Genomic DNA, 14,066 nt, shown 5'->3' on the forward strand with positions numbered 1-14,066 from the left:
TTACATCACCGCCGTACACACAGACCCAGCTCCACAAGAGGAGGAGGACAGAGGGGAGAGGCGCACTGCAGCCGCAGCACAAAGTGGCCCCAGGGCAGGCGGCCTTCTGGGAAATTTCCCGGTAGGCCAGTCAGGCCCTGGCTATATATTACATACACTGAATGGCTACACTATATACCCTGTGCTATATAATACATACTCTGAGCATCTACACGCTATACACTGTGCTATCCATTATATTCCCCCAAATCACTGAACTCTATATGCTAGAATATACAGTTTAAATGTTTTTTATTTATTTATTTTTTAAATAAAATCAGTATTTCATCAGTGAAGGGCACACTTTTTTGCTGATATATTAATGTAGATGTCCTCATTTCAGGTCGATCGGGTCTTAAAGCCAGGAGGCTCTCTTGCTATCTTCACCTACTTTCCCAATATTGAAATTCACTACAAGGACTGCTCAGAACAGATGACTGAGGTCTTTTCAGAGGTAAGTACAGAATATCTTTGTGTTTTCAGTGTCCCTTGTCTTACATGCTGCCTTGTCTGAGATATCGCTCTTGTATTTGTGAGAGATAAGTAAGCCTGGCATGATATAAAATCCAGTATAAGAGTTTGGAAGCAGTCGTCTGCACTCCCCTTTCTTCACTGTGCCGAGCACTCTGGGGGCTTCCAGGTCTGGGACACTCAATATGCAAATGCTGACTGATTCCAAAGTCAGAGCTATGCCCCGCCCACTCCATGTACAATATTTCTTTCCATTGGTCGGAAAGTGGCTGTGCATTGTACTGGAGGTGTGCTGGTAGCCCCTCGGTATGAATATAGTATATGTTGGTACCTTGTGTGATCTGATTTAAACTTTTATCAGATTCAGTATTTCTGTGTCTTAAGATATTTGCTTTAAATACAATATTAATCAGGAGCTACTTGTAAATTATTCATTTTTGAACTTACTGAGAACCCCTTGGGTTCCACAGTGAGCTTAACAAGCATGCTGTACTGAATATACAGACTGATCTTACTGTTCTGGGTTTAGTAACACTTTTAAATAAGCTAATAGTTGTGCATATATCGATACATTAGGGTTTATTTATTAAAGGCAAATAGACTGTGCAGTTTGCAAGTGTTCGTTCTTTCTTTCTTTCTATCTTTCTTTCGGCATTTACGATGTCCGCCGGCCACCCATGACCGCTTCTCAGAGCCAGAATGGGAATCTTTCAATGTAAAAGACAGATCCCCATTCTGACAGGAGAGTAGAGAGAGCTGCTGTTCCTAGTGATCAGGAACGGCGTGGTTTCCCTCTCCCCCTTGCTCCCTTTCACTCTTCCCCTAGTCAGTCACATCCTCCTACAGTTAGAAACACCTCCCTAGGGAACACTTAACCCCTTGATTGCCCCCTAGTGTTAACCCCTTCCCTGCCAGTGACATTTATACAGTAATCAGTGGCTATTTTTATCTCTGATCGCAGTATAAATCTCAATGGTCCCAAAAGAAGTGTCTGAGCTGTCTGCTGCAATGTCCCAGTTCCGCTAAAAATCGCAGAGCACCGCCATTTAGTAGTAAAAAAAAAAATTATAAAAATGACATAAATCTATCCTCTATTTTGTAGATGCTATAACTTTTGTGCAAACCAATCAATATACGCTTATTGCTTTTTTTAATTAATAGCGCAAAAAATACCATAGAGGTGATAAAATGCCACCAAACGTAAGCTCTATTTGTGGGGGAAAAATATGTCAATTTTATTTGGGTGCAGCGTCACACAACCGCGCAGTTAAAGTGAAGTAGTGCTTTATCACAAAAAAATGGCCTGGTCATTAAGGGGGGCAAATCCATTTTGGGGCTGAAGTGGTTAAAAATCATCTCTCTCTGCAAAGATTGTCAACCGCACCCCCGCAGTAATCTAATACTACCACTAGATGTCCTCAGTCTTCTGGAGTGAGATGAATTGAAATGTATGGCACATATTATAGTCTCTCTTTTTTTTTTTTTTTTTTATTTAAAAGCCTAACAAAAAAAATGTACCCTTGCCCTGTCTCCTACTATTGTTTGTTATTGTAGCGGCGGCTCCTGAAGTTAAGTCAAAGTTAAGGTTATACCTGAACTGCAGTTTGGTTTGGGTACAATTGTCTAAATTTAGACTTCAGCATCAGTCTGACTGGACTGTGAGATGTTCAGCCTGGCCACAGGGGGCGCTGTCCCTTCTGGCAGGCATGGAACTGTGGTCTGGTTAGGTGCTTAAGTTACTCTCTCTCGGAGCCCGCCCAGTGGGAGTGGCCCTCTCGCTGTGCTTTCAGGGAGAAGGTAATTAAGATGCGGATGTCATGTGGTTCTGGGTTCTGGTCCAGTATGATGTGCTGACTTCATGGTCCTGGTCCTCCTGACCAGCCCCCAGGAAGGCTATGGCCTGGGGTGCGGATCCACCCGATTTTGATGTATCGGGGCTGGCTAGCACGAGGCAAGAAAACTAAAGGAGGATTCAGAGGTGGATGGGTGCCGTCTCCGGTTTGGGAGAGAACCAGTGTACTTCAAGCATTCCAGGGGAGGACTCTTCAGAAGAAGACCACGTACGGGTTGGCTTCTTAGAGCCTGGAAGGGCTGAAGTACCCAAGAGAATATGGTCTCGTGGATATCGCCAAGCTGGCTGAAAGATCCAGGTATCCTACAAGTGTTCTTCAAGTTTAGTTTTCCTATGTGTAGCTACGTCTGTGGCAGAGACTTGTTCCTGAGTAAGCACCTTGTTAGCTGCTAGGCCTTGTGAGAGGGACTGTCCAACTTGAGTGATCATCCAGTTGTGAATGGCTATTCTCTGGATGCAGTCAAAGTAAGCAAGTTCTTCAACATTTTGACTTTGACACTAAGAGTACCTGAACTTTCTTTTCAACCCTCTGATCCCAATTTAAGAGACTGTTGATTGTCCACGTTTTGCAAATAAAATCCATTCAAGTGGATCTGTTATCGGTCTCTCGAGTTACTGGGCCACTTACCACGGGACACCCCTAGACGTGAAATGAGGAGAACGGAAGGTAACGGTAAGCCCAAATTTAACCAGCAGCTCCTTCGGGGGTAGAGTTACATTATTTTGTTTTTTTAACTTTTAATTTTAAATTGGGTAAATAAAATTGCTTTTTGAGGGCCCCCCTAGCAACTAACCCTTGTAGTGCCAGGGTAGACCGAATGCAAGGGAGGACTTTTTTTTTTTTTTTTCTGGAGTTCGGCTTTAATTTGTCCATTAATGCTTCAAATTTGTGTGTGGGGGAATTGTGACAGGGCTCTAAATTTTAGCCAATTCAGCAGGAATCGGCCAATGTTTCAGCAGTAGGTGACCAGCTCTATTCAAAGCCCAGTAGAACATTTTGGTAAAATAAGAGAAATACATCCCAGGTGTGTCAAAATAAAAAGGTGAACAATGTCTTATAAGCAGAAAAAGCAGCCATAGTCCGAGTAGAAAAGCCTGTCCCCTGGTAGCAGAGAAGAACGCTTGCCCTCTGTGTAGAAGCAGCGGGCTCTATGCAGAGGTCGGGCACCTGACATGCTGAGGCAGAGCCAGTGGGCCCATCCATACGGGGCACAGGGGCTCCGCCCCCCCTAATCCATGCATACGACCCCTAATCTACATACAGGGCGCCAGACGCATGGATTTCAATCAGGGTTTTTTTTGTTTGTTTTTTTATTAGAGCCTGAGGCTCTAATTGGCTTAAAAAAAGGGTAGGCTCATTGCACTCCGAGCCCATCCGGTTGTGTGACAATAGCAAATTTAATATTTGCTATTGTCTTCCTGATTCTCCTCCCGGCCAATCAGAGCGGGTCCTGAGACCCGATTGGCAGAGAGGAGAAGGGATCGTATTGGCCGCTGTGGAGGAGGCGGCACAGGGGAAGATGCTGAGCAGGAGAAGCTGGCCCATGACCTAAATGGGGTTTGCTGATCGAATGGGGGTTTGACAGACTGACCAGGGGGGTAGCGAGTGGTTTGTTTGCCCCCCCCCTCCAAGGAGTACCAGCTTCCACTGGTCAGAGCCATGGCTTTCCAATCAGTAGGGCGCATGAGCTTTACTGATTGCAGAGCTGTGGGTCTGACTTAACTGGGCCAAGCTGGACACACAGAGCAAAGGTTCATCTTTTCAGCTGCTGGCAGGGGACAGGCTTTTCTATTCAGACTGTAGCTGCTTTGTAAAGAAAACGAAGTGTAAGAATTTGCACATTTTGATACAGCCGGGAGTTATTTAGCCGGTTTAAACTGGAGGTTTAATTGGGTTTTAATGTGGACCCTCCTTTTTAAATGCAGGTCAATTATGAAAATAATTATTTATTGAAAAATATCTCCATGTGTAAAGACAAAAATGTCACTTGTTTTCAGGTGATGAATATTTTGGCCTCCTATCACCATGAGAAGATTATCAATATGAAGACTGCATACAATGAGATGTATGAAGCCATCCCGTACCCCGACAAAAGAAGGTCCGACTGCTTTTATATATCAGTCATCTGATATGTGGTAACCTCTGGTCACCGGCTCCCCCGGCCCTTTAAGGGGTTCTGAATGTTGGGAATTTACTGCCAAATCTTTTCAGAAATTGCTTAAAGGGTTCATTTTAATATTTTCTTTTAAGGAATAGAACAATCTAATCTGATGATTTACAGTTTTTTTTTTATTTTTTATTTTTTGCTATACCATAACAACTGAATTACAAAAAAAAATCTCTGTAGCTTTCAATTAGAGAGGCACTCTCAAATTCTACCTCAAGATGGCACTCTGGTATCATACATACCATAGGTTTATCTAGAGAAGGCTTTCTCAACCTTTTAACCCTAGAGGAACCCCCCAAGAAAAATGTTCATGTCTTGAGGAACCCTTATTAAAACCAATTCATCAGGGCTCAAAGGGGACAATGCCCCTTATATTGGTCATTAATAGGAAGAAGGGCCCTCCTTAAGGTGGTGCTCAGAATGCCACCCTTCAAGACAGCTAAAATTATATTTGGTGTCATGCTGCTGGCTTTGCTAAGTGGTGCTGAACCTTGAATCCCATAGGCATCAGCAAATAGGTGGTTCATCAGCCACAGCTCAAGGAACCCCTAGCAACCTCTGGAGGAACCCCAGGGCTCCACGGAACCCTAGTTGAGAATGGCTGATCTATAGAGACAATAGACTGCTGAAACTGTCAATTGAAATGCAACAATGGTATGTACAGTGGTGTGAAAAAGTGTTTGCCCCCTTCCTCATTTCCTGTTCCTTTGCATGTTTGTCACACTTAAGTGTTTCGGAACATCAAACCAATTTAAACAATAGTCAAGGACAACACAAGTAAACACAAAATGCAATTTGTAAATGAAGGTGTTTATTATTAAAGGTGAAAAAAAATCCAAACCATCATGGCCCTGTGTGAAAAAGTGATTGCCCCCTAAACCTAATAACTGGTTGGGCCACCCTTAGCAGCAACAACTGCAACCAAGCGTTTGCGATAACGTGCAATGAGGCTTTTACAGCGTCCTGGAGGAATTTTGGCCCACTCATCTTTGCAGAATTGTCCTAATTCAGTTACATTAGAGGGTTTTCGAGCATGAACGGCCTTTTTAAGGTCATACCACAACATCTCAATAGGATTCAGGTCAGGACTTTGGCTAGGCCACCCCAAAGTCTTCATTTTGTTTTTCTTCAGCCATTCGGTGGTGGACTTGCTGGTGTGTTTAGGATCATTGTCCTGCTGCAGAACCCAAGTTCGTTTCAGCTTGAGTACACGAACAGATGGTCGGACATTCTCCTTCAGGATCTCTTGGTAGACAGCAGAATTCATAGTTCCTTTTATCACGGCAAGTCTTCCAGGTCCTGAAGCAGCAAAACAGCCCCAGACCATCACACTACCACCACCATATTTTACTGTTGGTATAATGTTCTTTTTATGAAATGCAGTGTTCCTTCTACGCCAGATATACTTGGACACACACCTTCCAAAGAGTTCCACTTTTGTCTCATCGGTCCACAGAATGTTGTCCCAAAAGTCTTGGGGATCATCAAGATGTGTTGTGGAGAAATTGAGACGAGCTTTGATGTTCTTTTTGCTCAGCAGTGGTTTTCTCCTTGGAACTCTGCCATGCAGGCCATTTTTGCCCAGTCTTTTCCTGATGGTGGAGGCATGAACGCTGACCTTAACTGAGGCAAGTGAGGCCTGCAGTTCCTTGGACGTTGTTGTGGGGTCTTTTGTGACCTCTTGGATGAGTCGTCGCTGCGCTCTTGGGGTAATTTTGGGCGGCTGGCCACTCCTGGGAAGGTTCACCACTGTTCCATGTCTTCGCCATTTGTGGATAATGGCTCTCACTGTGGTTCGCTGGATTCCCAAAGCTTTGGAAATGGCTTTATAACCCTTTCCAGACTGATAGATCTCAATTACTTTCTTTCTCAATTGTTCCTGAATTTCTTTGGGTCTCGGCATGATGTGTAGCTTTTAAGGATCTTCTGGTGGACCTTACTGTGTCAAGCAGCTCCCATTTAAGTGATGCCTTGATTGTGAACAGGTGTGGCAATAATCAGGCCTGGGTGTGGCTAGAGAAATTGAACTCAGGTGTGGACAACCACAGTTATAGTATGTTTTAACAAGGGGGGCAATCACTTTTTCACACAGGGCCATGATGGTTTGGATTTTTTTTCACCTTTAATAATAAACACCTTCATTTACAAATTGCATTTTGTGTTTACTTGTGTTGTCCTTGACTATTGTTTCAATTGGTTTGATGTTCCGAAACACTTAAGTGTGACAAACATGCAAAGGAACAGGAAATGAGGAAGGGGGCAAACACTTTTTCACACCACTGTAAGTTCCCATTGTTTGAGGACAGCCTGTGTACTTGTTACTAAGGCATTAGTTTGAGAAGCATCCACTCAAATCCAACCTGATTTCTGTTAAAACTAATCTGATGGTGAAAATCATTAATAAAATATATAATATGCAACACAGGGGGCGGAAAACAACTCTGGCTTCCTCGCTAAGCCCAAACAACCCCACCCACCCCCTGCCTTCGCTGGATCGATTGCCCATTCTGCCTGCTGACCCCACACTTACCCCATCTGGGTTGTGGCTTTGGCAGCTTCCCCCTGCATCTCCTGCCGATACCCAGTGGTTGCTTCTCCCCACCCCCCCCCCCCACCCCCAATCGGGTCTCAGGGACCCGCTTCCTGATTGCCTGGGAAGAGAGCCCTGGGGGAGAAGCAGGAAGACATTAGCAAATATTCATTTGCTAGTGTCACACAAGTGGGTGGGCTCGGAGTGCAATACTCTGCGCTCCGAGCCCACCCTTTTTGAAGCCAATTAGAGCCTCAGGCTCTCATCATGTGCTTCAAAAAAAAAAAACATTGCAATCCATGCATCAGTGCCCTGCATGGAGAATAGGGGCCCGGGCGCATGGATTGGGGGTGGGGGCTGCACCCCTTATGAGCTGCTGCCTAGGCATACACATACATGGCTTAATTATTCTCTGACCCGATGTCCCTACTCTTTGGCTGGGGTAGATCGTAAGATTGCCACATCTGGGATCTCATTTTTAATTTGAAGCCCAACTCCAGGAAACATAAAAAAATGATCCCTTTCAGTGTGGCTGCTCCCACATTACAAGGGTTATTTGCTCAATTAGACCTAGGGAACAAAAAAGATTTATGTACTCAATCCTTCGCGCTGCTAGGCTCGTCCTCAGGGTCTTCTACCTCACACTCCAGCATTCTAAGGTCCTGTCATTATCAAGGCTGATATGGGGTCCATAGCCTTAAATTGAGCATAAGAGACAGCCCACTACTAGAGCATAGGGGAGTGCCATCTGCCAGGGGGGTGGAGGATCAGGTAAGGAGAAAAGCTTATTCTCCCCTAGAGTTCCTGACCGCGAGATTGTGTTTCCAGCACGACAGGGCACTGTGCATCTCGCGCTGGCCACAATAGGAAAATGTCCTATTGCAGCCAGCGCGAGAGAGACGCGACAATGTCGCCTCTCTAATAGAGCCGCCATGGCTTCCCCTCCAGGGGCATATCAGGCCCTTAGGTCTGGTATGAATTTTAAGGACAACCCCCCCCCCCCACGCCGAAATCCATACCAGACCCCTATCCGAGCACGGAGCTCGGCCGGTCAGGAAAGGGGTTGGGGATGAGCGAGCACCCTCCCCCTTCCTGAGCCATACAAGGCCGCATGCCCTCAACATGGGGGGGGGGTGGGTGCTTTGGGGAAGGGGGTGCCCTGTGGGCCCCTCAGCCCAAAGCACCTTGTCCCCATGTTAATGAGGACAGGGGCCTCTTCCCGACAACCCTGGCCGTTGGTTGTCGGGGTCTGAGGGTGGGGGGCTTATCGGAATCCGGGAGCCCCCTTTTTATAAGGGGCTCCCAGATCCCGGACCCCCCACCCTATGTGAATGAGTATGGGGTACATCGTACCCCTACCCATTCACCTGGGGGAAAAAAGTGTCAATAAAAAAAAAACACACACAACACAGGTTTTCAAAGTAATTTATTAGGCAGCTCCGGGGGGTCTTCTTCCGACTTCGGGGGTCTTCTCACCGGGCTCCTCTGCTATCTTCTGCTCTTTTGCTAGTGAAGGAGCCCGGCCCCACTGCTAGCAAAGGAGCTAGAAGAAGATGACGGAGGAGCCGGCAGAAGAACCGGAGAGCAGGAGAAGACGCCAGAGAGCGCGAAGGAGTCGGAAGATGACCCCAGGACGGCGTCAACGACTAAGGAGAAACCCGGGCTCCTCCGTTAGCAAAAGAGCAGAAGATAGTGGAGGAGCCCGGCGAGAAGACCTCTGAAGTCGGAAGAAGACCCCCGGAGCTGCCTAATAAATTACTTTGAAAACATGTAGTGTGTGTTTTTTTATTTATTTATTTTTTTGACACTTTTTTTCCCCCCAGGTGAATGGGTAATGGTACGATGTACCCAATACTCATTCACATAGGGTGGGGGGCCGGGATCTGGGGGCCCCCTTATTAAAGGGGGTTCCTGGATTCCGATAAGCCCCCCTGCCCGCAGACCCCGACAACCAACGGCCAGGGTTGTCAGGAAGAGGCCCTTGTCCTCATCAACATGGGGACAAGTTGCTTTGGGGTGGGGGGGCCGCAGGGCGCCCCCCTTTCCTAAAGCACCCACCCCCCCATGTTGAGGGCATGCAGCCTGGTACGGCTCAGGAGGGGGGGGCTCTCGCTCGTCCCCACCCCCTTTTCTGACCGGCCGGGCTGCGTGCTCGGATAGGGGTCTGGTATGGATTTTTTCGGCGTAGGGGGGTTCCCCTTAAAATCCATACCAGACCTAAGGGCCTGGTATGCCTCTTGAGGGGGAACCCATGCCGTTTTTTTATTTAAAATTTGGCGTGGAGTTCTCCCTTAAGATTCATACCAAATACAGTGCCTGGTATTGGCAGGAAACCAAGTCGGATCCCCGCACCAGTGTGAACACAGCTTCAATGTCACTAATGCTTGTCGTTCATCGGGAAAGGAAAATAAACATTTTACCTTTCCTGATGTGAGCCGGCTCGGTGCTGGCTCCCGCGACGGTGCTCGCAGGGTTTGAATCTCGCTGATATGTGGCGAGATTGGCACATATCGCAGGCACCCACTGCAAGGAAGGCTTTTCACATTTCCCAGAGTTGGGCTTTAATGTATTACTAACATACAGTATACTTTCTATTTGCTGCAGAAGCTGAAATTAGTCATCAGGCTTGTATGTATTGATATTATCTGTATTATTCATCCTTCATGTCACTTGTACAGCGCCACAGCATAGGATCCCACTATATAAATATCTGATAATAGGAATGTAAAGATTGCATTTGTTTTCTATAACTTAGTGATGGCCGAACGGTTCGCCCGGCGGTCGTTTCGCGGCGAATTTCCGACTTTCGCCGTCCGCGGGTTCGAACGCCTTTTTCCGTCGTTCGCCCCGGCGGACTTACGTGTTTAATGTATACAAGAACTTTAACCTTTCGTGACACGTTTATCATGTGTTACAGGACAACCAATTGAGACATGACAGCTCATGGACACTTGGACATTCCCCCTAACCTATAAATACACCCGATCCGGTGGCCATTTTACATTCTTTCTTCTGTCACTGTAGGGAAAGGATCCTGTGTGGAGTAGGGACAGAGAAAACGCTAGCTATTTGGTACACAAAAGTTCTTTTCAGGACTGGTATAGGTGTTAGGTCAGCAGCCTGAGTTTCTTTTGTCAGTTTAGATAAAGGGACAGAGCGCTGTATGCTGCTATTTTAGGGACAGCTCAGCCAGATTAGTCTTTCTTCATCATCATCATCATCATCATCATTAGCTGTTACTATCAGGTCCACAAAAGAGCTGTTCCAGCTAATCGTTCCAGCCTACTCTTTTTTGCCAATTTGTATAGGGACAGGCAGGAAGCAGTGTGTCAGGCAGTGAGGATAATTTTAAAGACTTGCTGTTACTATTAGTTCCACAAAGGTTCTTTTCAGGACTGGTATCAGTGGTACGGTAATAGGCTTGTACACGTATAATATTCTTTCTTCCAAATATAGAAAGAATATTATACTTGACTGCTGCCCTTCTGCTGCAGTCTGCTAATCATTCACAACTCACTTGTTCCACAAAGCTCTTTATCAGGACTGGTAACTTGGTCTGTCTAGGGTGCTACGGTACATAGGCTTGGGTGCGGTACAGTCTGCTGTTCTGTAAGGACCGCTATCGGTCCACAATACATAGGGTTGCCGTGCACTACTGCTGACCGCTGCCCTATACTGCAGCAGTCCTTCATTGGTATAGGGACTGACGTACAGTCTGCTAATCACTAACACACAACCTGCTTGGTCCACAAAAGTTCTTATAAGGACTGGTAACTTGGTATAGGGTGCTACGGTACATAGGCCTGAGTGCGTTACAGTCTGCTGTTCTGTAAGGACCGCTATCGGTCCACAATACATAGGGTTGCCGTGCACTACTGCTGACCGCTGCCCTATACTGCAGCAGTCCTTCATTGGTATAGGGACTGACGTACAGTCTGCTAATCACTAACACACAACCTGCTTGGTCCACAAAAGTTCTTATAAGGACTGGTAACTTGGTATAGGGTGCTACGGTACATAGGCCTGAGTGCGTTACAGTCTGCTGTTCTGTAAGGACCGCTATCGGTCCACAATACATAGGGTTGCCGTGCACTACTGCTGACCGCTGCCCTATACTGCAGCAGTCCTTCATTGGTATAGGGACTGACGTACAGTCTGCTAATCACTAACACACAACCTGCTTGGTCCACAAAAGTTCTTATAAGGACTGGTAACTTGGTATAGGGTGCTACGGTACATAGGCCTGAGTGCGTTACAGTCTGCTGTTCTGTAAGGACCGCTATCGGTCCACAATACATAGGGTTGCCGTGCACTACTGCTGACCGCTGCCCTATACTGCAGCAGTCCTTCAGCGGTATAGGGACTGACGCACAGTCTGCTAAACACTAACACACAACCTGCTTGGTCCACAAAAGTTTTTATAAGGACTGGTAACTTGGTATAGGGTGCTACGGTACATAGGCCTGAGTGCAGTACAGTCTGCTGTTCTGTAAGGACCGCTATCGGTCCACAATACATAGGGTTGCCGTGCACTACTGCTGACCGCTGCCCTATACTGCAGCAGTCCTTCATTGGTATAGGGACTGACGTACAGTCTGCTAATCACTAACACACAACCTGCTTGGTCCACAAAAGTTCTTATAAGGACTGGTAACTTGGTATAGGGTGCTACGGTACATAGGCCTGAGTGCGTTACAGTCTGCTGTTCTGTAAGGACCGCTATCGGTCCACAATACATAGGGTTGCCGTGCACTACTGCTGACCGCTGCCCTATACTGCAGCAGTCCTTCATTGGTATAGGGACTGACGTACAGTCTGCTAATCACTAACACACAACCTGCTTGGTCCACAAAAGTTCTTATAAGGACTGGTAACTTGGTATAGGGTGCTACGGTACATAGGCCTGAGTGCGTTACAGTCTGCTGTTCTGTAAGGACCGCTATCGGTCCACAATACATAGGGTTGCCGTGCACTACTGCTGACCGCTGCCCTATACTGCAGCAGTCCTTCATTGGTATAGGGACTGACGTACAGTCTGCTAATCACTAACACACAACCTGCTTGGTCCACAAAAGTTCTTATAAGGACTGGTAACTTGGTATAGGGTGCTACGGTACATAGGCCTGAGTGCGTTACAGTCTGCTGTTCTGTAAGGACCGCTATCGGTCCACAATACATAGGGTTGCCGTGCACTACTGCTGACCGCTGCCCTATACTGCAGCAGTCCTTCAGCGGTATAGGGACTGACGCACAGTCTGCTAAACACTAACACACAACCTGCTTGGTCCACAAAAGTTTTTATAAGGACTGGTAACTTGGTATAGGGTGCTACGGTACATAGGCCTGAGTGCAGTACAGTCTGCTGTTCTGTAAGGACCGCTATCGGTCCACAATACATAGGGTTGCCGTGCACTACTGCTGACCGCTGCCCTATACTGCAGCAGTCCTTCATTGGTATAGGGACTGACGTACAGTCTGCTAATCACTAACACACAACCTGCTTGGTCCACAAAAGTTCTTATAAGGACTGGTAACTTGGTATAGGGTGCTACGGTACATAGGCCTGAGTGCGTTACAGTCTGCTGTTCTGTAAGGACCGCTATCGGTCCACAATACATAGGGTTGCCGTGCACTACTGCTGACCGCTGCCCTATACTGCAGCAGTCCTTCAGCGGTATAGGGACTGACGCACAGTCTGCTAAACACTAACACACAACCTGCTTGGTCCACAAAAGTTTTTATAAGGACTGGTAACTTGGTATAGGGTGCTACGGTACATAGGCCTGAGTGCAGTACAGTCTGCTGTTCTGTAAGGACCGCTATCGGTCCACAATACATAGGGTTGCCGTGCACTACTGCTGACCGCTGCCCTATACTGCAGCAGTCCTTCATTGGTATAGGGACTGACGTACAGTCTGCTAATCACTAACACACAACCTGCTTGGTCCACAAAAGTTCTTATAAGGACTGGTAACTTGGTATAGGGTGCTACGGTACATAGGCCTGAGTGCGTTACAGTCTGCTGTTCTGTAAGGACCGCTATCGGTCCACAATACATAGGGTTGCCGTGCACTACTGCTGACCGCTGCCCTATACTGCAGCAGTCCTTCATTGGTATAGGGACTGACGTACAGTCTGCTAATCACTAACACACAACCTGCTTGGTCCACAAAAGTTCTTATAAGGACTGGTAACTTGGTATAGGGTGCTACGGTACATAGGCCTGAGTGCGTTACAGTCTGCTGTTCTGTAAGGACCGCTATCGGTCCACAATACATAGGGTTGCCGTGCACTACTGCTGACCGCTGCCCTATACTGCAGCAGTCCTTCATTGGTATAGGGACTGACGTACAGTCTGCTAATCACTAACACACAACCTGCTTGTTCCACAAAAGTTCTTATAAGGACTGGTAACTTGGTATAGGGTGCTACGGTACATAGGCCTGAGTGCGTTACAGTCTGCTGTTCTGTAAGGACCGCTATCGGTCCACAATACATAGGGTTGCCGTGCACTACTGCTGACCGCTGCCCTATACTGCAGCAGTCCTTCATTGGTATAGGGACTGACGTACAGTCTGCTAATCACTAACACACAACCTGCTTGTTCCACAAAAGTTCTTATAAGGACTGGTAACTTGGTATAGGGTGCTACGGTACATAGGCTTGAGTGCGGTACAGTCTGCTGTTCTGTAAGGACCGCTATCGGTCCACAATAGATAGGGTTGACGTGCACCACTGCTGACCGCTGCCCTATACTGCAGCAGTCCTTCAGCGGTATAGGGACTGACGTACAGTCTGCTAAACACTAATACACAACCTGCTTGGTCCACAAAAGTTCTTATAAGGACTGGTAACTTGGTATAGGGTGCTACGGTACATAGGCTTGAGTGCGGTACAGTCTGCTGTTCTGTAAGGACCGCTATAGGTCCACAATAGATAGGGTTGACGTGCACCACTGCTGACCGCTGCCCTATACTGCAGCAGTCCTTCAGCGGTATAGGGACTG

At 47.0% G+C, this 14,066-nt stretch overlaps 1 protein-coding gene across 1 annotated transcript in view; it reads left to right on the forward strand.

The window, feature by feature from the left end:
• The window catches only part of LOC143923557 (putative methyltransferase DDB_G0268948), a 37,935-nt gene that overhangs the window by 13,147 nt on the left and 10,722 nt on the right, over positions 1 to 14,066 (forward strand). Inside the window, exons 5-6 of the mRNA XM_077447323.1 lie at positions 383 to 493; positions 4,361 to 4,461. Of these exons, the coding sequence (XP_077303449.1) occupies positions 383 to 493; positions 4,361 to 4,461 (212 nt within the window). The remainder of the gene's footprint in view (positions 1 to 382; positions 494 to 4,360; positions 4,462 to 14,066) is intronic.

The sequence above is a fragment of the Lithobates pipiens genome, unplaced genomic scaffold (assembly GCF_037356315.1).
Source record: "Lithobates pipiens isolate NorthernLeopardFrog02 unplaced genomic scaffold, aLitPip1_a1.2 Scaffold_22, whole genome shotgun sequence".
In the NCBI taxonomy this organism is placed as follows: domain Eukaryota; kingdom Metazoa; phylum Chordata; class Amphibia; order Anura; family Ranidae; genus Lithobates; species Lithobates pipiens.